Consider the following 27,100-nt stretch of genomic DNA (forward strand, 5'->3'; position numbering starts at 1 on the left):
ACTGGTACACCCAAGGCGTTACCAGCGCGTCCACAGCTATTGCCTGCGGGTCTCTTGACCTGGCGCAATACCTGTCCAGTTTTTTGTTGAGGCGAGACGCCATCATGTCCACCATTGGTCTTTCCCAACGGGTTACAAGCATGTGGAAAACTTCTGGATGAAGTCCCCACTCTCCCGGGTGAAGGTCGTGTCTGCTGAGGAAGTCTGCTTCCCAGTTGTCCACTCCCGGGATGAACACTGCTGACAGTGCTATCACATGATTCTCTGCCCAGCGAAGAATCCTTGCAGCTTCTGCCATTGCACTCCTGCTTCTTGTGCCGCCCTGTCTGTTTACATGGGCGACTGCCGTGATGTTGTCCGACTGGATCAACACCGGTTTTCCTTGAAGCAGAGGTTCTGCCTGGCTTAGAGCATTTGTGGCCGGAGAGACCAACCAGCCACACGTGTAATGGCGGCTGCGGCACTGAAGGTGTTAACCCTTGTGCCTGGCGCCATATTAAGGGACAATGGGCGCTGGGCGTCACTGTTAAACGTACTTACGGCGCTGGGTACGGACTGTTTAAAAGTTTGTTTAATGATGTGTTTTAACATGTCATATGTAGTGCTCTATGCACAATTGCAGGAATGCATGTTTAACTGTATTTTATATTCAAGATGTGGTCATCTGTATATTTAAAGAGGAAAATGCACTTACTATTATAGATGTCTGAATAATCATGTCTTATCCTTTGGGAATGGGACAGGGCCCTTAGCATGCCACTTCCTATCAGAGAGGTGTGAAGGACAATACCTTTTGATGTGTAAGTTCTTTAGAGAGAGATGCTAATCACTGGGTTTATGGGCTTGGAACTTGTTTCATGTACCTGATTTAATTGACATGCGAGCGACCTATGCAGGAAGGAAGACTGTTTGTATTGTAGCCTTCCTGTTGTGGTCTCAGACACTGGGTTTGCCTGGAGATGTGAATGAGACAGAAACATTGTGTTTTGAAGCTATGTGATAAATTTATCAATAGTGAATGTTAATCTGATACCAAACGCCTGTGTCAGAGGAAGGAGGATATTGTTTTATTGCACTTATATCCTTGTAAAATGTGATTTATTGGTATTTTGTAAAATAACCTGATTGGTTGGAGAAGACAGGGAGGGCTTACCTCCCTGTGATACTGTGTGGAAAACTGACATAAAAAGGAGACCTGCGTGCCTCCATGTTGTAGTTGTACCATCTTTATTCTGCTGAAACATCTAATTGTATGCTGTTGCCCCTAGCAATAGGGAAGGGTTCTCTTTAGAACTATTGAGCAAATAAACATCTTTGCCTCAAGAAGACTGCTTCATCTTGTGACCAACAGGGTTAGGCCAAACCTAGCCCCGTCCTCCGGCTGTCCAGGGAAGTACCTAGCGTCTCCAAGCTCCGCCTTCCGCCAGCTACCGGTAGAGGCCTAGCAAGTGGCTAGTGGGGATTCGTCAGCACCACACAGCTGTGGTAAGGCAGTGCGTCGGCACATACAGAGCAGAACCGTGGTTCCAAACGCCACGGCAGGTTAGGAGTTTGGTGGTGGCAGCGAGAACCCGCCCACAGCGCAGTGGGTGGAGTCAGTAACAGGCGGTTACTGACGGTAAGCGGGAATCCCCTATGTGGTCAGGCCTCGTGCGGCTTGACCTTCCATTCTGTGCGCAGTCGACGGGACGCGGCAAGCGGCGAGTGCTTCCGTACGGTATCGTCCTGTCACAGCATTGTAGATTGCTCTTAGTTCCAGAATGTTTATGTGAAGAGACGTTTCCAGGCTCGACCACACGCCCTGGAAGTTTCTTCCTTGTGTGACTGCTCCCCAGCCTCTCAGGCTGGTGTCCGTGGTCACCAGGATCCAATCCTGTATGCCGAATCTGCGGCCCTCCAATAGATGAGCACTCTGCAACCACCACAGAAGAGATACCCTTGTCCTTGGAGACAGGGTTATCCGCTGGTGCATCTGAAGATGCGACCCTGACCATTTGTCCAGCAGATCCCTCTGGAAAATGCTTGCGTGGAATCTGCCGAATGGAATTGCTTCGTAAGAAGCCACCATTTTTCCCAGGACTCTTGTGCATTGATGTACAGACACCTTTCCTGGTTTTAGGAGGTTCCTGACAAGTTCGGATAACTCCTTGGCTTTTTCCTCCGGGAGAAAAACCTTTTTCTGAACCGTGTTCAGAATCATCCCTAGGAACAGCAGACGTGTTGTCGGAATTAACTGGGATTTTGGAATATTCAGAATCCACCCGTGCTGCTTTAGCACTTCTTGAGACAGTGCTAATCCCATCTCTAGCTGTTCTCTGGACCTTGCCCTTATTAGGAGATCGTCCAAGTATGGGATAATTAATACGCCTTTTCTTCGAAGAAGAATCATCATCTCGGCCATTACCTTGGTAAAGACCCGAGGTGCCGTGGACAATCAAAACGGCAGCGTCTGAAACTGATAGTGACAGTTCTGTACGACGAACCTGAGGTACCCCTGGTGTGAGGGGTAAATTGGAACGTGGAGATACGCATCCTTGATGTCCAAGGATACCATAAAGTCCCCTTCTTCCAGGTTCGCTATCACTGCTCTGAGTGACTCCATCTTGAACTTGAACTTTTTTATGTACAGGTTCAAGGATTTCAGATTTAGAATAGGTCTTACCGAGCCATCCGGCTTCGGTACCACAAATAGAGTGGAATAATACCCCTTTCCTTGTTGTAAAAGAGGTACCTTGACAATCACCTGCTGAGAGTACAGCTTGTGGATGGCTTCCAAGACCGTCACCCTTTCGGAGGGGGACGTTGGTAAAGCAGACTTCAGGAAACGGCGAGGTGGATCCGTCTCTAGTTCCAACCTGTACCCCTGAGATATTATCTGCAGGATCCAGGGATCTACCTGCGAGTGAGCCCACTGCGCGCTGAAATTCTTGAGACGACCGCCCACCGCCCCCGAGTCCGCTTGGGAAGCCCCAGCGTCATGCTGAGGCTTTTGTAGAAGCGGGGGAGGGCTTCTGTTCCTGGGAAGGAGCTGCCTGTTGCAGTCTCTTCCCCCTTCCTCTGCCTCGTGGCAGATATGAATATCCCTTTGCTCTCTTGTTTTTAAAGGAACGAAAGGGCTGCGGTTGAAAAGTCGGTGTCTTTTTCTGTTGGGGAGTGACTTGAGGTAAAAAGGTGGATTTCCCGGCTGTAGCCGTGGCCACCAAATCCGATAGACCAACACCAAATAACTCCTCCCCTTTATACGGCAAAACTTCCATATGCCGTTTTGAGTCCGCATCACCTGACCACTGTCGCGTCCATAAACTTCTTCTGGCCGAAATGGACATAGCACTTACCCGTGATGCCAGTGTGCAAATATCCCTCTGTGCATCACGCATATAAAGAAATGCATCCTTTATTTGCTCTAAAGACAGTAAAACATTGTCCCTATCCAGGGTATCAATATTTTCAATCAGGGACTCTGACCAAGCTACCCCAGCACTGCACATCCAGGCTGTCGCTATAGCTGGTCGTAGTATAACACCTGTATGTGTGTATATACTTTTTTGGATATTTTCCATCCTCCTATCTGCTGGATCTTTAAGTGCGGCCGTCTCAGGAGAGGGTAACGCCACTTGTTTTGATAAGCGTGTGAGCGCCTTGTCCACCCTAGGTGGTGTTTCCCAGCGCGCCCTAACCTCTGGCGGGAAAGGGTATAAAGCCAATAACTTCTTTGAAATTAGCAGTTTTTTATCGGGGGCAACCCACGCTTCATCACACACCTCATTTAATTCATCTGATTCAGGAAAAACTATAGGTAGTTTTTTCACACCCCACATAATACCCTGTTTTGTGGTACCTGTAGTATCAGCAATATGTAACGCCTCCTTCATTGCCAAAATCATATAACGTGTGGCCCTACTGGAAAATACGGTTGATTCGTCACCGTCGCCACTGGAATCAGTGCCTGTGTCTGGGTCCGTGTCGACCGACTGAGGTAACGGGCGTTTTACAGCCCCTGACGGTGTTTGAGGCGCCTGGACAGGTGCTAATTGATTGTCCGGCCGTCTCATGTCGTCAAACGACTGCTTTAGCGTGTTGACACTATCCCGTAATTCCATAAATAAAGCCATCCATTCTGGTGTCGACTCCCTAGGGGGTGACATCCCCATATTTGGCAATTGCTCCGCCTCCACACCAATATCGTCCTCATACATGTCGACACACACGTACCGACACACAGCAGACACACAGGTAATGCTCTTAAAGAAGACAGGACCCCACTAGCACTTTGGGGAGACAGAGGGAGAGTTTGCCAGCACACACCAAAAGCGCTATATATGACAGGGATAGCCTTATAATAAGTGCTCCCTGTATAGCTGCTTTAATATATATATTTTTGCCACAATTTTGCCCCCCCTCTCTTGTTTTACCCTGTTTCTGTAGTGCAGTGCAGGGGAGAGCCTGGGAGCCTTCCTGACCAGCGGAGCTGTGTGAGGAAAATGGCGCTGTGTGCTGAGGAGATAGGCCCCGCCCCTTTTTCGGCGGGCTCGTCTCCCGCTCTTTAACGGATTCTGGCAGGGGTTAAATATCTCCATATAGCCCCCGGAGGCTATATGTGAGGTATTTTTTGCCAAAAAATAGGTTTACATTGCCTCCCAGGGCGCCCCCCTCCCAGCGCCCTGCACCCTCAGTGACTGCCGTGTGAAGTGTGCTGAGAGGAAATGGCGCACAGCTGCAGTGCTGTGCGCTACCTTAAGAAGACTGAGGAGTCTTCTGCCGCCGATTCTGGACCTTCTTCTCGTTTCAGCATCTGCAAGGGGGCCGGCGGCGAGGCTCCGGTGACCATCCAGGCTGTACCTGTGATCGTTCCTCTGGAGCTAATGTCCAGTAGCCAAAGAAGCCAATCCATCCTGCACGCAGGTGAGTTCACTTCTTCTCCCCTAAGTCCCTCGTTGCAGTGATCCTGTTGCCAGCAGGACTCACTGTAAAATAAAAAACCTAAGCTAAACTTTTCTAAGCAGCTCTTTAGGAGAGCCACCTAGATTGCACCCTTCTCGGCCGGGCACAAAAATCTAACTGAGGCTTGGAGGAGGGTCATAGGGGGAGGAGCCAGTACACACCACCTGATCGTAAAGCTTTACTTTTTGTGCCCTGTCTCCTGCGGAGCCGCTATTCCCCATGGTCCTTTCAGGAACCCCAGCATCCACTAGGACGATAGAGAAATATAGATATATATATATATATATACATATATAGATATATATAGATATATATATATATATAGATATATATAGATATATATATATAGAGAGAGAGAGAGAGAGAGAAAAAGAGAGAGAGAGAGAAAGAGAGAGAGAGAGAGAGAGAGAGATATCTCCATTTGGATGTGACCAATGATCCGGCACTCCTATGGTAGCTCAAGCTTACTTGCCAGGGTGCACTACTAGGGAAAAGTCTATCCCATCAATATGCATGTAAAATGAGTTGGCACTCCTGGACCAACAACTAGGTGAAAAAAGCTCTTCTCTGCCTCTCCTCTCCAGGTAAAGTATATTTATATATATCTATATGATAGACTGACATTTGCTTAATCATGTTTTCATTTTTCTCAAATATTGCTTTTAATACACAATACCAATAGGAAGTAGCTTTCTATTACGGACAATAGAATCTGTATTATAATCTTGCCTGATCACCTTACGTTTTTTGCACGACCACAGCATCAGTAAACGGGTTAATAAATCAAGTAGCAATGTCTCACTCATATCATATTGTAATTGGCTGTGTCAGTGGCTCCCATTCAGCACTTGGGTATGGTTCATGCAGTCAACTCTCAATACTCACGAAGGCTTTTCTGCCAAGCTTAGTCACACCCAAAACCGGACCAAACTCTCCCCATTACAGAAGGATATCCCAATTACACACCAAATGGGGTCACCAGGTTTATGTGTGCAGAGAGATTCGATGCAGATGTATCCCAGACTGTCATAGCTGCAAGCTGCTGCCCTGGGGAGTTAGTTTGCCCGCATTTATAAAGAAAAAGGAAGTTAGATTATTGACACACTTGATAACACGTTATAAACGACCGATCAATGCAGACAGACCAGGATCATATCAGAGGGCACTATTAGTTATATAACAGTTTCTTAAAACATTTTCTCACTTTGCTTTAAGACTTAAATAACACATGGAAAAAATGTTCAACTAAAATTAGCAATTTTAATATTAAATTCATTAGTCTTGGAAAAATACATCGTGCAATGAAAATAAGATTTTACTCACCGGTAAATCTATTTCTCGTAGTCTGTAGTGGATGCTGGGGACTCCGTAAGGACAATGGGGAATAGACGGGCTCCGCAGGAGACTGGGCACTCTAAGAAAGATTTAGTACTACTGGTGTGCACTGGCTCCTCCCTCTATGCCCCTCCTCCAGACCTCAGTTAAGGAAACTGTGCCCGGAAGAGCTGACATTACAAGGAAAGGATTTTGGAATCCAGGGTAAGACTCATACCAGCCACACCAATCACACCGTATAACTTGTGATAACATACCCAGTTAACAGTATGAACAACAACAAAGCATCAACCACGGATGCCAACATAACATAACCCTTTATTAAGCAATAACTATATACACGTATTGCAGAAAGTCCGCACTTGGGACGGGCGACCAGCATCCACTACGGACTACGAGAAATAGATTTACCGGTGAGTAAAATCTTATTTTCTCTAACGTCCTAGTGGATGCTGGGGACTCCGTGAGGACCATGGGGATTATACCAAAGCTCCCAAACGGGCGGGAGAGTGCGGATGACTCTGCAGCACCGAATGGGCAAACACAAGGTCCTCCTCAGCCAGGGTATCAAACTTGTAGAATTTTGCAAAGGTGTTTGAACCCGACCAAGTAGCTGCTCGGCAAAGCTCTAATGCCGAGACCCCTCGGGCAGCCGCCCAAGAAGAGCCCACTTTCCTTGTGGAATGGGCTTTTATCGATTTTGGATGCGGCAATCCCGCCGCAGAATGAGCCTGCTGAATCGTGTTACAGATCCAGCGAGCAATAGTTTGCTTTGAAGCAGGAGCACCCAGCTTGTTGGATGCATACAGGATAAACAGCGAGTCAGTTTTCCAGACTCCAGCCGTTCTGGCCACATAAATCTTCAAAGCCCTGACTACATCAAGTAACTTGGAATCCTCCAAGTCACGAGTAGCCGTAGGCACCACAATAGGTTGGTTCAAATGAAAAGATGACACCACCTTCGGCAGAAATTGTGGACGAGTCCGTAATTCTGCCCTGTCCACATGGAAAACCAGATAGGGGCTTTTACATGACAAAGCCGCCAATTCTGACACACACCTAGCCGAAGCTAAGGCCAATAGCATGACCACCTTCCACGTGAGATAATTTAGTTCCACGGTCTTAAGTGGCTCAAACCAGTGGGATTTCAGGAAACCCAACACCACGTTGAGATCCAAGGTGCCACTGGTGGCACAAAAGGGGGCTGAATATGCAGTACTCCCTTAACAAACGTCTGAACCTCAGGAAGAGAAGCCAGTTCTTTTTGAAAGAAAATGGAGAGGGCTGAAATCTGGACCTTTATGGAGCCCAACTTCAAGCCCATAGTCACTCCAGACTGTAGGATGTGCAGGAACCGGCCCAGCTGGAATTCCTCTGTAGGGGCCTTCCTGGCCTCACACCAAGCAACATATTTTTGCCATATACGGTGATAGTGTTTTGCTGTCACGTCCTTCCTAGCCTTTATTAGCGTAGGAATAACTTCATCCGGAATGCCTTTTTCTGCTAGGATCCGGCGTTCAACCGCCATGCTGTCAAACGCAGCCGCGGTAAGTCTTGGAACAGACAGGGCCCCTGTTGCAACAGGTCCTGTCTGAGAGGCAGAGGCCATGGGTCCTCTGTGAGCATTTCTTGCAGTTCCGGGTACCAAGTCCTTCTTGGCCAATAAGGAACAATGAGTATTGTTCTCACTCCTCTTTTTCTTACGATTCTCAGCACCTTGGGTATGAGAGGAAGAGGAGGAAATACATAGACCGACTGGAACACCCACGGTGTCACTAGTGCGTCCACAGCTATCGCCTGAGGGTCCCTTGACCTGGCGCAATACCTTTTTAGCTTTTTGTTGAGGCGGGATGCCATCATGTCCACCTGTGGCAGTTCCCATCGATTTGTAATCTGCGTGAAGACTTCTTGATGAAGTCTCCACTCTCCCGGGTGGAGGTCGTGCCTGCTGAGGAAGTCTGCTTCCCGGTTATCCACTCCCGGAATGAACACTGCTGACAGTGCTTGCACGTGATTCTCCGCCCAACGAAGAATCCTGGTGGCTTCCGCCATCGCCACCCTGCTTCTAATGCCGCCCTGGCGGTTTACATGAGCCACTGCGGTGATGTTGTCTGACTGAATCAGCACCGGTTGGTTGCGAAGCAGAGGCTCCGCTTGACTCAGGGCGTTGTATTGGGCCCTTAGTTCCAGGATATTTATGTGCAGACAAGCCTCCTGACTTGACCACAACCCTTGGAAGTTTCTTCCCTGAGTGACTGCCCCCCATCCTCGGAGGCTCGCATCCGTGGTCACCAGGACCCAGTCCTGTATGCCGAACCTGTGGCCCTCGAGAAGGTGAGCACTCTGCAGCCACCACAGAAGAGACACCCTGGCCCTGGGGGATAGGGTGATCAGCCGATGCATCTGAAGATGCGATCCGGACCACTTGTCCAACAGATCCCACTGAAAGATCCTCGCATGGAACCTGCCGAAGGGAATGTCTTCGTATGATGCCACCATCTTTCCCAGGACTCGCGTGCAGTGATGCACCGACACCTGTTTCGGTTTTAAGAGGTCTCTGACTAGAGTCACGAGCTCCTGAGCCTTCTCCGCCGGGAGAAACACCTTCTTCTGGTCTGTGTCCAGAATCATGCCCAGAAAGGGCAGACGCGTCGTAGGAATCAGCTGCGACTTTGGGATATTCAGAATCCAGCCGTGCTGTTGCAACACTTCCTGAGAGTGTGCTACGCTGATCAGCAACTGCTCTCTGGACCTCGCCTTTATGAGGAGATTGTCCAAGTATGGGATAATTGCGACTCCTTGCTTTCGAAGGAGCACCATCATTTCCGCCATTACCTTGGTAAATATTCTCGGTGCCGTGGAGAGCCCAAACAGCAACGTCTGGAATTGGTAATGACAGTCCTGTACCACAAATCTGAGGTACTCCTGATGAGGTGGATAAATGGGGACATGCAAGTAAGCATCCTTGATGTCCAGAGACACCATAAAATCCCCCTCTTCCAGGCTTGCAATGACCGCTCTGAGCGATTCCATTTTGAACTTGAATCTTTTCAGATAAATGTTCAGGGACTTTAAATTCAATATGGGTCTGACCGAACCGTCCGGTTTCGGTACCACAAACATTGTGGAATAGTATCCCCTTCCCTGTTGAAGGAGGGGAACCTTTACCACCACCTGCTGGAGATATAACTTGTGAATTGCCGCTAACACTACCTCCCTTTCCATGGGGGAAGCTGGCAGGGCCGATTTGAGGTAACGGTGAGGGGGCATCACTTCGAATTCCAGCTTGTATCCCTGAGACACAATCTGTATAGCCCAGGGATCCACCTGTGAGCGAACCCACTGGTGGCTGAAATTTCGTAGACGTGCCCCCACCGCTCCTGGCTTCACCTGTGGAGCCCCAGCGTCATGCGGTGGATTTAGCGGAAGCCTGGGAGGACTTCTGTTCCTGGGAACTAGCTGTATGGTGCAGCTTCTTTCCTCTAACCCTGCCTCTGGCAAGAAAGGAAGCACCTCTGACTTTCTTGGTTTTTTGTGATCGAAAGGACTGCATTTGGTAATACGGTGCTTTCTTAGGCTGTGAGGGAATATATGGGAAAAAATTTGACTTCCCAGCCGTAGCTGTGGAAACTAGGTCCGAGAGACCGTCCCCAAACAATTCCTCACCCTTGTAAGGTAAAACCTCCATGTGCTTTTTGGAGTCGGCATCACCTGTCCATTGCCGAGTCCACAGGACCCTTCTGGCAGAAATTGACATTGCATTTATTCTAGAGCCCAGTAGGCAAATGTCCCTCTGGGCATCCATATATAGGACAGCGTCTTTTATATGCCCCAGGGTCAGTAAAATAGTATCCTTGTCCAAGGTATCCAGTTCCTCAGACAGATTATCTGTCCATGCTGCTACAGCACTACACATCCAGGCCGACGCAATTGCCGGCCTCAGTAGAGTACCTGAATGTGTATAAACAGACTTCAGGATACTTTCCTGCTTCCTATCCGCAGGATCCTTTAGGGAGGCCGTATCCTGTGACGGCAGGGCCACTTTCTTAGATAAGCGTGTCAGAGCTTTGTCTACCCTAGGGGAGGATTCCCAGCGCATCCTGTCCGTTGGCGGGAAAGGGTACGCCATAAGTAACCTTTTGGAAATCAGCACTTTCCTATCAGGGGAATGCCACGCTTTTTCACATAACTCATTTAACCCATGTGAAGGGGGAAAAGTCACCTCTTGCTTTTTCTCCCCAAACATATAAACCCTCTTGTCAGGGACAGGGTTTACCTCTGATATGTGCAATACATCCTTCATAGCTATAATCATGTAGCGGATGGCTTTAGCCATTTTAGGCTGCAATTTTGCATCATCGCCATCAACACTGGAGTCAGAATCCGTGTAGATATCTGTGTCAATAATTTGGGATAGTGGGCGCTTCTGAGACCCTGACGGCCTCTGCGCTGTAGGATCAGGCATGGGCGGAGACCCCGACTGTCCCAAGGTTTCAGCTTTATCCAACCTTTTATGCAAGGAGTTTACATTATCATTTAACACCTTCCACATATCCATCCAATCAGGTGTCGGCGCCGTCGGCGGAGACACGTCATTCATCTGCACCTGCTCTGCCTCCACATAGCCCTCCACGTCAAACATGTCGACACAAGCGTACCGACACACCACACACACAGGGGATGCTCTATATGAGGACAGGACCCCCACAAGGCCTTTTGGAGAGACAGAGAGAGAGTATGCCAGCACACACCCCAGCGCTATATAACCCAGGAATTACACAGTAACTTAGTGTTTACCCAGTAGCTGCTGTATATATGATTAATGCGCTAAATTTATGTGCCCCCCTCTCTTTTTACCCTCTTTCTACCGTGAGTCTGCAGGGGAGAGCCTGGGGAGCTTCCTTCTCAGCGGAGCTGTGGAGAGAAAATGGCGCTGGTGAGTGCTGAGGAAGAAGCCCCGCCCCCTCAGCGGCGGGCTTCTGTCCCGCGATTTTGTGTAAAAATAATGGCGGGGCTCATGCATATTACAGTGCCCAGCTGTATATATGCTGTTTTTTGCCAGGAGGTACTCAATTGCTGCCCAGGGCGCCCCCCCCTGCTCCCTACAGTGACCGGATTGTGTGGGAGCAATGGCACACAGCTGCAGTGCTGTGCGCTACCTCATATGAAGACAGGAGTCTTCTGCCGCCGATTTTGACGTCTTCTTGCTTCAACCCGCCGGCTTCTGTCTTCTGGCTCTGCGAGGGGGACGGCGGCGCGGCTCCGGGAACGGACGACCAAGGTTAAGTTCCTGTGTTCGATCCCTCTGGAGCTAATGGTGTCCAGTAGCCTAAGAAGCGCAACCTAGCCGCAGTTAGTAGGTTTGCTTCTCTCCCCTCAGTCCCACGTAGCAGAGAGTCTGTTGCCAGCAGAAGCTCTCTGAAAATATAAAACCTAACTAAAATACTTTCTTAATAGCAAGCTCAGGAGAGCTCACTAAAATGCACCCAGCTCCTTCCGGGAACAGATTCTGACTGAGGTCTGGAGGAGGGGCATAGAGGGAGGAGCCAGTGCACACCAGTAGTACTAAATCTTTCTTAGAGTGCCCAGTCTCCTGCGGAGCCCGTCTATTCCCCATGGTCCTTACGGAGTCCCCAGCATCCACGAGAAATATACTTTTGTATAAAATGAATTGCTCTCACCCTTAATGAGAACTTGCGTAAACTGCACTTATTAAACAATGCTTAGCTTTCATAACTACTGTAGTTGATTACTCATAGCATACAGATGCACACAAATGATAAAACAGTATAACGAGAATAGGTACAGAGGAAAGATAGAGGATACAGATCGATTTATTTTAAAACTGTATTCATCCTACATTATCTTCCAAATCTGAAAGATAATAGTAAAAACACAAAAATATGAAAAATAATTTAAGTGCACTGATCTCGTTGAATAGCAGTATCCTCTCTCTATAAGCACAGAAAGGACACAAGATTTGCTAATGTAACCTGTTACAACTCCCCGAGTTTAGCCAGGTTAACTGGAAACACAAGAAATCTGAGATCTGGATACATATTAGTAAAGGAGATTAAGGGCTAAAGATTGGCAATAGATTGCTGCCTCTGCTGTGTGCTATGGATCATAGTCCTGTTGGAATTTCATCACCACTTTAAGATATTTGGCAGCAATATAACAGGTTTTCATAATGGATTTGTCTGTAATGTCAACAGTCAACCATTAAATGTGAGCCCCTGTTGTTGAAAACTACTCTCCCCATTTCTATATTTCTGTGCCAGCAAGGATGTGGGTTTGTTCAGCCAGTGCTGCTTCTTTGTGATGTGTGCACTCGCTACAGAGCAAGAGCAGTGTCCGCAAAACAGATGTGCAACTCTACCAACTTGCTAACGAATGACAGGTTAGTTAGACTGTAAAACAAATAAGTGCCACACCCTAATGCACATAACAGACCTCTCCTTGGTGAGTGACATTTGCTACATCCTCAATCCACAGAACAAAGAAGAAAGATTTATGTCATTACCTGTTAAATCCTTTATTGGAATACGTAGGGAACACAGTCTTTACACTGGGTATTGGTGGTGAGCTAGAGCAGGCCAGGCTCCTTCTCCCCTATATCCCGCCTCCAGCCCCTACAGTACCAGTTACATTAACAAGTCCAACGGGTGGAGGTAGAGGAAGGAGAAGGAAGACCGGCATACATTCAGATTAACACACAATGTGGAAGAGAAAAGGGGAAGCGGTAACAGCGCAAAACCCCCACAAGCCAGGTGCATCAGGGTGGGCTCCCTATGTACCATATGGATTCCAAGAAAAGGATTTAACACGCAAGAACATAAATCTCCTTTTCTCCTTCATCCATGGGGGACACAGGTTTTACACTGGGATGTCCCAAAGCTGTCCCCCTTAGGGAGGGGATGCTCCAGAGCTGCGCTGATAACCCTCTGCCCAAAAGCTGCATCCACAGCAGCAAATGTGTCAAAAGAATAGAACTCAATAAAATTATGGGCAGAGGACCATGTGACTGCTTTACAACGCTGTTCTGCAGAGGCACCATGTCTAGCTGCCCAAGAGGTTCCTACTGACTGGGTGGAATGAACCCGCCCCACGGTAGGAAGGTCCTCAGCATTATAGGCCTGACGCATAGGCAAATGGAGCCATCTGACCAAAGCTGGCCAAGCCCTGTTTGTTAAAGTCATAAAGGGACGAATAAAGAATCAGTTTTACAGAATTTTCTTGTCCTGGCCACACAGATCCAGAGTGCCCTCACGACACCCACAAAGGTCTTTTCGGGAGAAGGATCAGATACCTTCTTAGGAAGGTAGCCCAATCTAAATCCCAAGGACAGCCTGGTCTGACTAAAAGAAATAAAAAAAGTTGAGTGACATAACAATGTGCTCAAGTCAGAAACTCTACGGGCCGATGCGATGGCGAGGAGGAAAACAGTCTTGCATGTAAGCAAGCGAATGTCCACGGTGTCCAATGACTCAAAGGGGCACAACTGCAGAGCCAGAAGAACCAAAAGATAAGTTCTACCAAGCCACCGGAAGAACAAACTGAGGCTGCACATGGAGAACACACTGCAGAAAAGTCCATACATCACGCAACAGTGCAATCTGCCCCTGGAATAGAACAGAAAGGGCTGAAACCTGTACCTTTAAGGAAGCAAGGAGAAAATCCGAAATCCAGACTGGCCTGTAAGAAAGACAGGACTCGCAATAAGAAAGATCTGGGGTTGAAGCCTTGAGTCGATCATCAGTCAAAGAATTTTCTCCACACTTGGTGATAACTCCTGGCAGAGGAAGGCATCCTTGCATTATGCATGGTACAAATGAGTGACCAGGAGGATCTCGAAGCTTTCAGGATGGATGTCTCAAGAGACATCCCATCAAAGCGAGACAGGCCAAGTGCAGATGGTTGCACGGGGTCCTGAGACAGAAGTTCTGGCCTGAGAATGAAGACGCAGCAAATTGTCAATGGAGAGACCCAGAAGGCCCACGTACCAAGCCCTGCTTGGCCTATCTGGTGCCACGAGGATCATTGTGCCGCGTTCCAACTACAACTTGCGGAATCACTGAAATTGGAGGGAAGGTCCATCGAACCACCAAAAGCGCTCCTGGATCCCTGGTGTACAAGCAGTATCTTGGTGGTTTCTGGTTGTTGTCAAGATGCCATTATGTCGATATATGGCAGGCCCCAGGGGAGAACCAGGAGCTGATAGACTTCTGGGTGTTGGGCCCACTCGCCCGAGTGAACGTCCTGGCAACTTAGAAAGTCCACCTCCCAATTTTGGACTCCAGGAGCGTAGACCACTGACATAGGCTAAAGAAGACACTCTGCCCACTGAAGAACGCGACTTACCTCCTTCACGGCGCCGTGACGGATTGTGGTCTTGATAGCATATGTAGGCGACGGCTGCCGCATTGTCTGACTGAACCTTGACCGGTCAATTCTGGAGAAGGTGCTGTGCTTGGCAAAGAACCTCTCCGAGCTCCAGAAGACAGATCGGTAGCAGGTTCTCCCGAGCCATCCACCATAATGATGCCAAGTCACTGCCAAAAACCCTTGAACACTTGGCATCAGTGGTGAGCATAACACATTCCTGGATCCAAAAGAGGCGGCCCTTGTCCAGGTGGGACACCACAAGAGAATGATCATCTGTAACTTGAGATGTAGATGGGATTTGTTCCACCAGGCCATAAACTCCATTTGGGGGATTAGAGTGAAACTGGGCATACTGCCCCATGTCGAAGGTGGACACCAGAGAGCCCACGACATGCATGCCAGAGTGGATTAAACGCCGACTAAAAAATGTGCAAACCTAGGAATGTTAGGATTATAGTTTGTCTGTGGGAAGCAACACCATAAAAACTCTGGAATCCAGTAAATACCCTTTTACGTAGCTTCTCCCGAGATGGAACCAAGGTGGATATCCGCCAATTGATGATCCACCCGTGAGAAAGGTGTAAGTGTGAGGCAAATGTGATCCCTTAGCACATCCAGTGACTGAGGCAGAAAGAGTAGGTTGTCCAGATAAAGCAGTAGTCTGACCTCACCGAGTGTTAGAAGTGCTGCCATGACTTTGGTGAAAACACGTGTAGTGCTGGTGACTGATGGGAATATGTAAATAGGTGTTCTGGATATCAAGAAAGGCCATGAAGCCCCCCCAGTTTCAGAGCCAGAATGATGGAGCGCAGGAACTCCGTGCGGACCTTCGAAACCCAGGAGGTATCTATTGAGCGACTTCAGGTTGAGGATGGGTTGGAACGAGCCATTCGGCTTCTTAACCAGGAAGAGTTTGGCATCGAAACCTGTGTCTCTCTGGGATGGGGGAACTGGGATGATGGACCTGGAGGCCAGAGTGGAGCTCATAGATTCCCACAGTGCTTCTGCTTTTCCTGGATCTGCTGGAAGGAATGTAGAAAAGTTAGGCTGGAGGATGCTCCTGGAAGGTTACGGCATGGCTATGGGAATCCACAACTCTGACTCAGGAATCCATTGTGGCTGCCATCCACACATCGGAGAAAAGAAGAAGTCGGCCTCCCACATTAGGGTTCCCACAGGTCGAAGCGCATTAAGGCATGCAGCAGGCTCGTCCCTCGGCTTGGTAGGAGTACGTCTGGTGGACCAGGTCTGTTTTCATCTGGACTTGCAGCCCTTGGTGGAAGAACCCTGGAGCCTGGAAAAAGACTGACTCTTGGCATTACCCTGCAGACAAGAAAGGAAAAATTAGAAGTTCACAACCAGGGGGGTGCAGCACAAGGAAGGAAAGCAGTCTTGGGCACTGATACCATAGGCATAATCTTGTCCAACTCTCGGCCAAAAAGAGCCTCGCCTGAAAAAGGGAGAGCTTTAAGGGTCTTCCCGCATTGGTGCGCTAGGTACAAAGCCAGAGGGCTCTTCTCACTGCCACAGCAGGTGACAGACGCGATATGTGCGGCTCCCTGAAAACAAGGATCCGACTTACCTGTCCCAGAAGCGTCTGGCTATGGCTCCCCTGCTATGCATACTGGAGCCTGACCAAAGTTGCCAGTGTTGCGGTCACCTGCGCTAGGTGTCGGAGCGGCAATGAGGGTGTCCTATAGGACGCCAACTCACTACCTGCTCAAAGTAAAAATAAGAGAAGCTATAATGAGGCTGCTTAATAGAAGCTCCTGAAAACAGTGGCCACTCCTGTAGACACCAAACGAAAAAATGGTCCTTTAGTGGCTGGGCGTGGGTTATAGGCAAGAGGGAGCCTGGCCTGCTGGGAAAAGAAACTTAACCGTTTGGTGCCCAGACTCCACCTCACCACCAATACCCAGTGTAAAGCCTGTGTCCCCTATGGATGAAAGAGAAACACAGGACTCCATAACACAGATCCATTTAGAAATAACAAACAAAACACCCGTCTATACCCCACTGTCTATGCTCCAGTGACCCCTTGTGGATTAAGGAGAAACAAGCATCAGAACATTCGATTTGCTTCTTCCTAGTACAATGAAACATTCACTTTATTAGCAGTTTGCCCGGTACCTGTTAACCAATACCCCTATATAGACACATACTGATAAAGTGCACTGTTAAATTGCTGTATGTATTTTCTTCTCACCTATAGGCAGTCTGTTCTTCTTGCAGGCTGGTGTGGTAGCAGGGGATAGCTGAGGGGTGCTGTAAGTGTTGTCATTTTTGCCTGGCTTGTTTTGGGGCACTGTAGCCAGAAGGTTTTCCAGAGCCATTCGATCCTCCTCACGTAACTGATCTCCGGATATGACACTGCGCAAGAATCCCAGCTGTAAAGGAACAAGAACCAAAATGTTTAAGTCCATACTAGTAGGCATATTAGGTCTTAACATTCACAATATGCGGTTTGATAAAGCTGCAATAGTTTGAAGCATTAGCTACTGTATGTATGAGTTGCCATGGTAACATGATATGGTCATTAAGTGAATTCAATTCAAAGGATGCCTGTCAGTTGCTGGCTTTCAGACCATTTACCTGGCAACGGCAGGTGCTAACTTCACTTTTTCATTAGTAGTCTATAGAGGCGCACTTGGGAAAGGAAGGGGAGGGGGGGGGGGAAATGCATGACACTCCCTGGCAACCTTGAGATATAAACTGGTGGACTATGTCCCTCAGTCAATGAATGGTAGAGACAGTGATAAGAAGCTGTTGCAAAAAGAATCACTGTGGATCTTCAGGTTAAACACAGTGTCCCCTATGGGCTTAAATGAAACAATTCGTTTCATTTCTTTTCTATAAGTAGAGGGTTTCCTTATATTTCATACAGATCGTGGTACTGTTGTATAGGGACCAGTAGACTTGTTTTTGTACTTTATTTACATGTTGCAATGCAGTCATATGTCTAAAACCGCTACATTAAATCCTGTGTGGTTTGTTTGGTACTGGGTTGCTATGTAACGGCGTGACCCCTTGCTCTGTATGTGCATCTGACGTCATTAAGTCCGCCCCAGGAAGCTGGACGGGGGACGGCCGTGTCGGTGTTTGGTGTCGGGAACTAATAGGATTTTGATACCTGCCGGTAAATCCTTTTCTCGTAGTCCATAAGGGATATTGGGGAACACATTAGTACGATGGGTATAGACGGGGTCCAAAGGAGCCAGTGCACTTTAAATTTCTTCCACTGGGTGTGCTGGCTCCTCCCCTCTATGCCCCCTCCCACAGACAGTTATAGGTAAAACAGTGTCCGAAGGAGAAATTACATACTTGAGAGAAGGAACATAAAAAAAAAAGTGTGATGAGATTTACACACCAGTACACCATAACATAACCGGGCCAGCAACAGCTGAACAGGTAACACAGAACAGAGAACATGCAGAAAGTCACCACACAGATAAGGCGCCCAATATCCCTTATGGACTACGAGAAAAGGATTTACCGGGAGGTATCAAAATCCTATTTTCTCGAGCATCAATAAGGGATACTGGGGAACACATTAGTACAATGGGGATGTCCCAAAGCTTCCAGAACGGGTGGCAATGTGCACAGACAACTGCAGCACCGCCTGCCCAAACTGGGTATCCTCTATGGCCAGGGATTCAAACTTGTAGAACTTTACAAGGGTGTTCTTCCCCGACCAGGTAGCAGCTCGGCATAGTTGCAGGGCCGAGACTCCACGATCTTGTAGATTGGGCCTTCAGAGACTGTGGAACTATACCCCTAAATATTAATATTTATCTACTTAATTCATATCACGATTTCACTATGTCTCTATGTTCACCTACATACACTTAATTTTACCCAGAAGTATGCTAATATCTTAGTGATTATTAGTATTTGTTAATGCTGATCCCCCTTCTTTGTGTTTGTTTAGTTTTTGAGAAAGAAACTTTGTGGTCTTTTTAATACAATCTCTGTGCGCCTCACTTGCGTTCCAGCCAGCGACCGGAAGTACGTCGCCGGAAGTGACGGTGCGGTTAACCGTGCGTTCCATTGAACCGGAAGTTCGCGGCTTACAACCGCTGAACAACATCAGTGACTTTTGTGCTATGCTCATACCACTCATATCACCAACGTCAGTTTAATTAAGTGGGGAAGCATTAAATAGATGGGATATTAAACTTATGGAGACTAGTGAACGCCGGACCGTAAGTACGGAGGATACTACTTCCGGACGGCGTTTTTGTTTATAAACCATCCTGTGTTCATTTTTGCATTCTGAATCATATTAATCCTACCATTATTATTGTTTTTATCATATATTAGACTCTTCAATGTGAAATTTTAAATATTTAAATATTTGAACAATTGACCCTGTGACCCGGATGTGATCCCAATTCAATGTATAAATAGCCCATTTGGGCCCAGTCCTGTCATACTGCCTTGAGGAAGGGAGAGGTCCGAAACGCGTCGGTACTGTATGACAGGAGTTTTATTGCTGGTTGGATTCTTTACCATACGGACAGAGTTCTTTTGGACCAAGGAGACAGGTTCCGGAGCCGGTTTTCTCCCCATGTGATACATCTTAAGGTCCATACCTCATGGAAGTCTGGTAAACTCCCACCTTGATTATTTACTAGATGTGACGTGAATTTTTATTTCAACTGAGCATTATACGAGACATTTAGACCATCACTATCTGGTAAACCTCCATCTGTACCATTCAGCGTATACTGCCTTATTTTATGGTTTTACTGTTTGCAACTTATTAAATTTTCTTGTATTGAACGTATTACACCATTTGTGGAAATATTTTTTTCCTTCTATATGGATTCCGAGCGTCCTACGACAGAAAACCTATGAGGGAAACATTTCTTAAGGTCCATACCTCATTGAAATCTGGTAAACCTCCATCTTGATTATTTATCACATGGCGTGTGAACTTCTGCACATACACTTCCAATAGGTTTTAATACAAGGCATCTGTCACTACCAATATCTGGTAAACCTCCATCTACACCTTTAAGTGTTTATTGCCTATTTTATCATTTGTATTGGCTGACTGCACCTAATTTTTGTTATATGGAACGTACTACACTATTTTTGGAAATATTTCTGTTTTCTTCTATATGGATTTCGAGCTCATGAAATACGCATAAAGCCTCACGAAAGAGTGTTTGTGAGGGAAGTATAATCTGCTTATTTATTGCTATCCTAGCGCACTTCAGCTGGTCTAAACCTTTTTCATTGTGGAACAGGTAAGGCTGCCGACACATAGACCTGTTGGAAAGTGAGCCTAATCCAACGAGCAATGGACTGCTTTGAAGCAGGGCAACCCTTTTTCTGCGCATCAAACAGCACGAACAAGGAATCCGTCTTTTTGACACGAGCCGTCCTCTTGACATAGACCTTGAAGGTTCGCACCCCATCCAGTGCCTCCGGAGGGGCAGAAGTGCCAGAACTGGACAGAATCAAAGTAGGTTGATTCAAGTGAAACGCGGAGACCACCTTCGGCAGGAACTGCTGTCTAGTCCTGAGCTTCGCTCTGTCCTTGTAAAAGACCAAGTAAGGGCTTTTACACGATAAGGCCCCCAATTCCGAGACACGTCAGGGCCAGTAACATCACAGTCTTCCACGTGAGGTACTTGTCTTCAAACCAGGAGGACTGCAGAAAACGTAACACCACATCCAAATCCCAAGGTGCCGTTTTTGGAAAGCCCTTTGTGAGCTAGGATGTTCAACTCAACTTCCATGCCGTCAAACAAAGCTGCCGAAAGTTCGGGTAGACGAACGGCCCTTGCTGAAGAAGATCCATTCTTAGTGGCAGAGGCCAAGGGTCTTCTTATGGACATGTCCAGAAGAGCCGCGTACCACACTCTTCGGGGCCAATCCGGGGCAATCAAGATTGCTTGCACTCCTTGATGCCTGATCCTCTTGAGCACCTTCAGGATCAACGGAATCGGAGGAAATAGGTAGACCAGCTGGTAAGGCCCAGGTGATGTCAGCGCATCCACTGCGCTCGCCTGAGGGTCTCTGGTTCGCAATAGCAGCAAAGCTTCTTGTTGAGGCGAGACGCCAACATGTTGATCTGTGGGCATCCCCACCTGTCGATCTGTTGAAACACCTGAGGGTGTAGTCCCCACTCCCCCGGGTGTAGATCGTAACCACTGAGGAAGACCGCTTCCCAGTTGTCCACTCCCGGAATGAAGATTGCGGGCAGTGCTCTTACATTCCTTTCAGCCCAGAGGAGTATCCTTGACACTTCTCACATGCAGGCCTTGCTTTTTGTCCCTCCATGTCGAGGGATGTACGCCACAGCTGTGACGCTGTCCGACTGAACCTGGATTGCCAGATTCCAGAGCAGAGGGGAGGCCTGAATCAGAGCATTGAAGATAGCCCGAAGTTCCAGAATGTTGATTGGAAGTAGGGCCTCTTGCGCAGACCACCTGCACTGGAACTGCGCCCCCTGGGTGACAGCTCCCCATCCTCTTAGACTCGCATCCATCGTGAGGAGGACCCAATCCTGAATCGTCGACCTTCCAGTAGATTGGAAGACTGTAGCCACCACAGGAGAGAAAACCTGGCCTGGGGTGACAGCTGAATTATCCGGTGCATCTGGAGGTGGGAACCAGACCATTTGTTCAGGATGTCCAATTGGAAGGGTCTGACATGGAACCTTCCATACTGTATCGCCTCGTACAAGCTCACCATCTTTCCCAACAATTTTATGCAAAGATGAATGGATACTAGAGCAGGTCGGAGAACCATGCAAACCATTTCCTGGAGCATTCTCGCTTTGTCCTATGGGAAGAACACTCATTGTGCTACAGTATCCATTGGCATAGCCAGAAACAGGAGCCGCTCAGACGGTTCCAAGTGGGACTTCCGGAAATTAAGGGGTATATGCAATTCTGGGCGAATTGTGGCACTTTTTCGCCCGTTTTTAAATTCGACACAATTCGACCGTCGAATTCCGGCAGGTGGGTGCCGGAATTCGACATATTCAATAAAAAACTAATTCGACAGTCCCGCTGTCGAAAAACGGCCGATTTGACGGATTTTGATTAGATTTTTAAAAATGTATAAAAAAAACCCGAAAAAATTTGCGTGGGGTCCCCCCTCCTAAGCATAACCAGCCTCGGGCTCTTTGAGCCGGTCCTGGTTGCCAAAATACGGGGGGAAAAATGACAGGGGATCCCCCGTATTTTAACAACCAGCATCGGGCTCTGCACCTGGTCCAAAAAATACGGGGGACAAAAAAAGAGTAGGGGTCCCCCGTATTTTTTGTACCAGCACCGGGCTCCACTAGCTGGACAGATAATGCCACAGTCGGGGGACACTTTTATACAGCGCCCTGCGGCCGTGGCATTAAATACCCAACTAGTCACCCCTGGCCGGAGTACCCTGGAGGAGTGGGGACCCCTTCAATCAAGGGGTCCCCCCCCAAGGCACCCAAGGGCCAGGGGTGAAGCCCGAGGCTGTCCCCCCCCATCCGCAGCCCAGACGGACTGAAAGGGGTCCCATGTTTACACATGGGACCCCTTTCCCCGAATGCAGAGACCCCCCGTGACTCCTGTCACAGAAGGTCCCTTCAGCCAATCAGGAAGCGCCACTTCGTGGCACTCTCCTGATTGGCTGTATGCGCGTCGGAGCTGTCAGACGCGCATCGCACAACCCCCTCCATTATCTTCAATGGTGGGAACTTTGCGGTCAGCGGTGAGGTCACCCGCGGTCAGCGGCTGACCGCGGGTAACCCCACCGCTGACCGCAAAGTTCCCACCATTGAAACTAATGGAGGTGCTGTGCGATGCGCTGTCTGCCAGCTCAGACGCGCAAAGCCAATCAGGAGAGTGCCACGAAGTGGCGCTTCCTGATTGGCTGAAGGGACCTTCTGTGACAGGAGTCACGGGGGGTCTCTGCATTCGGGGAAAGGGGTCCCATGTGTAAACATGGGATCCCTTTCAGTCCGTCTGGTTCGGGTAAATGCGTTTTTTTGTTTTGCCAAGTACGTGGATTACAAGTACCCCGGACGTCGACATTGGAGACGTGGCCAGAGTCGGCGTGTCAACATAGGTAAGTATGTGTCGGCATGTATGTAAAGTTATACTTTCACGGTGTCTGTGTCCTGTTTTTATTTGGGTATTTTTTTTGCAGTAGAACGACAGGTACCAGCGGGCCCGTTTCCCCCCCGCATTCTGGTACTTGTGGTTCTCCAAGTACCGGCTTGCGGGGGAGGCTTGCTGGGACTTGTAGTTCTTCTGCAAAAAAAAAAAAAAAAAAAAAACAATATTCTTAAATTTTTACACATGGCTATCAGCCCCCCATCCGCAGCCCTTGGATGGGGGGGGACAGCCTCAGGCTTCGCCCCTGGCCCTTGGGTGGCTGGGGGGGGGGGGACCCCTTGATTGAAGGGGTCCCCACTCCTCCAGGGTACCCCGGTCAGGGGTGACTAGTTGGGTATTTAATGCCACGGCCACAAGGCGCTGTATAAAAGTGACCCCCGGCTGTGGCATTATCTGTCCAGCTAGTGGAGCCCCGGTGCTGGTACAAAAAATACGGGGGACCCCTACTCTATTTGTCCCCCGTATTTTTTGCACCAGGACCAGGCGCAGAGCCCGGTGCTGGTTGTTAAAATACGGGGGATCCCCTGTAATTTTCCCACCCATATTTTGGCAACCAGGACCGGCTCAAAGAGCCCGAGGCTGGTTATGCTTAGGAGGGGGGACCCCACGCATTTTATTTTTTATTTTTACCCCATTCCATTAAAAAATATATATATAGCATTGCTGAATGTGGAGAGGTACGATTACGGTTTTCTGTCCACAGTTTGATGTGATTTAGTGGAAAGCTGCTCTACGAGCTGTTTTCAATATAATTGGTTCCAATACTATTGCTCTTAGAAACCTCCAAACCAAGTGGGGTTCAGTGGATAAGCATAAAATGAGTCACATCTAATAATCGGTTGAATTGATATCCCATGTGGTGAAATCGAGTTCGATATCACTTTTTAATTGTTTTTGCCTTTTGAAGACACGCTAAGTTGCTTGTTCATACTGTGATTTTTTGATTATAAATAAAATACCCCTGATGAAGTCTGTAGGACGAAACGAGTTGGGTTAAGACAGCGATTTTGTCATTTCTTCAAGGAGGATTAATCATCATGTTGATATGTGACTGAAATGAATTGTTACCAACATCAATATCTGTATGAAACATTGACTGTCATTTTGGACATACTGTGATACAGCTCATTTTTACTGTGTTTTATAAAAATAAATAAGTCTATTTCTTATGACTATTTTTATTGTACAAGTGAAAATATTTTTGACATACCAAAGAATATCACCAGCTCCCTGGGGAAACCTATTTCTTTGTTATATATATATATATATATATATATATATTTTTTTTTTTAATTATATAAATAATACTTGTGCCTCCTAAATAGACAAACCAAGTACCTAATCCCTTCTAATATAAATAGATATGCTATTACCAATAAAAAAACACACAAAGAAACATGTTTTTTAAAAATTTTATTAGAGATTCCGCCAGCAAAGTGTGGCGGATTGAAAATGACGAATTTACTGTCTAAAAGCACTGTTGTCGAATTTACAATCTTCAATTGAATATACTTTTGTCGAAATGCCGCATTTGTACCATTGCAGAAATGTCGAATTTGACAAATGTCGAATTTCAAAAAGTCGAATTTGGAATGGCCGTTTTTTTGCCGAAAAGTACTGAATTGCATTGTCGATTTTTTTTTTTGGGCAAAAATGTCCGGTTTTTCGACATTTTCGGGAATTCGACCGCAATTGCATATACCCCTAAGGATCCACCCGCGGTGAGACAGAAGTTGTATTGTGTGATCTATATGGAGCAGGAGAAGCTCCCTGGAATTCGCTTTTATCAGGAGATCGTCCTGGACTCTGAGTTGAAACATCATTCCCGCCATCACCTTTGTGAACACCCTCGGAGCTGTAGACAGGCCGAAGGGTAACGCCTGGAACTGGTAGTGATCGTTCAGCAGGGCAAACCTCAGACAGGCCTGAGGAGGTCAAATTGGGATATGGAGGTATGCATCCTTGCTATCCAGGGAAACCAGGAAATCCTGTTGTCCCAGGCCTGCGATTACCACTCTTAAAGATTCCATCTTGAATTTGGAAACCTTCAGGTAAGGATTCAAAGACTTCAGATTCAAAATGAGTCTCACAGACCCATCTGGTTTTGGTACTACGAATTGGATGGAGTATTAACCTTGTCCTTGTTGATGCAGGGGCACTGGAATAATGACCTGGGACTGGATCAACTTTGTGATGGCCAGTAGCAGCATAACACGCATATTTTCCAAAGTTGGTAAGTTTGATTTGAAAAATCGTTGGGGAGGAGCACCGTCTAACTCCAGCTTGTAACCCTGAGAGATTAGGTCCCTCACCCAGGCATCCTGGCAGGAACCTTCCAAGATATGGCTGAAGCAACGTAACCAAGCTCCCACCACGAGATCCTCTCGGGGTGGGTGGGCACCATCATACTGCAGCTTTTGTGGAAGATGAACTGGTGTTCTGTTCCTGAGAGCCGGCAACAGTTGGTTTCTTAAGATTACCTCTGGTGCCTCTAGCTGCATTGGAGGCACCCCTGGCCCTAGATCGAAATCTGGCGGACCGAAAGGACTGGGTAGACGGTCCCGGGTAGGTACGCCTAGCAGACGGAGCCTCAGAGGGAAGAAACGTGGATTTTATTCCAGCAGTAACCTTGGATATCCATGCGTCCAATTCATCTCCGAAGAGCCATTCACCTGTAAAGGGAAGAGATTCCACATTTCGTTTGGAGTCAGCGTCTGCAATCCACTGACGAAACCATATGGCTCTGCATGCAGATACAGCCATAGCAGTGGTCCTAGCATTAATATTGCCAATCTCTTTTATGGAGTCACAGAGGACTCGAGCCGTGTCCTGAATGTGTTTTAGGAAAGTAACTATAGTAAACAGGGTCACATCCCCTCGAGAGACCCTCCGGAATTTGAGTAGCCCAGGAATGAATTGCATGTGTCATCCAGCAACCTGCAACGTGACTGGTCTTTTAGATACACCTGCAGCAGTGTAGATAGATTTTAGTGTAGCCTCAATTTTCCTATCCTCCGGGTCCTTTGGGCAGGGAGTACCGCCTTTTTGGAAAGGCGAGAGACAGAGACATCTACAGCTGGAAATTCTTCCCAGATCTTTCTGCCTTCAAGGGCAAAGGGAAAGGTATGCAAAAACCGTTTTGGACACCTGATATTTTTTATCTGAAGTTTTCCAGGCTAATTTAAACAAATCATCCAATTCCTTGAAATCAGTAAAAGTGACTGTCAGTATGTCTTGTGGGAGGAAAAATGACTGCTGATTTGTAGCATCCTCCAGGGGTAGCTTTAGCACATGCCTTAAAGCCAAAAGGAGGGGTTCAATACCCAGTGCAGGGGTGGAGTCCCTACTTATGGGGTCCACATCATCCTGTATATCATCATCAGTAACTGATAGGAGTGCAGATAAAGCTCGTTTATGTGCACCTGTAGTAAGACAGGGTGGGATGGGGAGCATGATCCCTGGCAGCTAGACTTGCAACTGCTTGTTATGTGTTATTGGCATTAGCAGTTAATTGAGATGACATATCAGACATCATATTTTTGATAGCCCCCAGCCAGGAGGGCTCGTGACTCTCCCCCACATTGTCATAATTTTGTGATGACTGACTACACTGCTCACATGATGAGAGAGGGGAGAATCTGGCATTACATACACTGCACAATTTTTGTTTCACCATTATGGAGGATTAACACATACAACACAGACCGAGTTACAAACAAGCCTGCCATAATGCATGTGAGGGGAGACAAAGGATAAGAGAGGACGCCAGCACACCAACGCTGCAGAGCCCCAGTGAGGCTCTAAGCGTTTTAATATAGATATATCAGTTAAACTGTTTCTAACTAGGATTCCCCTAGAGGAATATTGTGTACAAATAGAGGCTCTCCCCATACTCAAACATCCTGGACCAGTGATACAGCATGTGACAGACAGGAGGGGCTGTGTGAGGCTGCTGCTGCTTATGCAGAGGAAGGCGCCAAAATGCCGCTTAGCCCGCTCTGATATAGCTCCGCCCCTCGTAATGGCGCCAGAGCGACTGTTACATATTTATACTGGCTATGTCTCCTAAATGCGCTGTAGTGTCACATAAATGTTAAGTACAGCTAATGTCAGCCAGTGTCACGCAGGGGCTACAGCGAATCCCCCCCAGGAGGGACCCGTATGCCTCACCCGCGCTTTTGGAGCACCATGAACCGGGGGGACCCCCTAGCGAGATCCCCGGTTTGTACTCACCACCGATCACCTTCAGGCAGCCTTAAGGGTGTGCGGCATGCTGCGACTGCTAAGGCGCAGTGCCCCACTGAACAAACAGCCCCTCAGGA

General features: G+C 47.7%; 1 protein-coding gene across 11 annotated transcripts in view; it reads right to left on the bottom strand.

The window, feature by feature from the left end:
* GAPVD1 (GTPase activating protein and VPS9 domains 1) overlaps positions 1 to 27,100 on the bottom strand; it is a 279,694-nt gene that overhangs the window by 151,339 nt on the left and 101,255 nt on the right. For 6 of the 11 annotated variants that reach the window (XM_063936821.1, XM_063936820.1, XM_063936823.1 and 3 more), the window contains exons 6-7: positions 16,868 to 17,048; positions 5,908 to 5,988 (exon numbers count right to left, since the gene is read on the bottom strand). In XM_063936821.1, coding sequence (XP_063792891.1) covers positions 5,908 to 5,988; positions 16,868 to 17,048 — 262 coding nt within the window. The remainder of the gene's footprint in view (positions 1 to 5,907; positions 5,989 to 16,867; positions 17,049 to 27,100) is intronic. The other 5 variants (XM_063936826.1, XM_063936825.1, XM_063936827.1 and 2 more) reach the window with 1 other exon arrangement.

Source organism: Pseudophryne corroboree, chromosome 8 (assembly GCF_028390025.1).
Source record: "Pseudophryne corroboree isolate aPseCor3 chromosome 8, aPseCor3.hap2, whole genome shotgun sequence".
Taxonomy (NCBI): Eukaryota; Metazoa; Chordata; class Amphibia; order Anura; family Myobatrachidae; genus Pseudophryne; species Pseudophryne corroboree.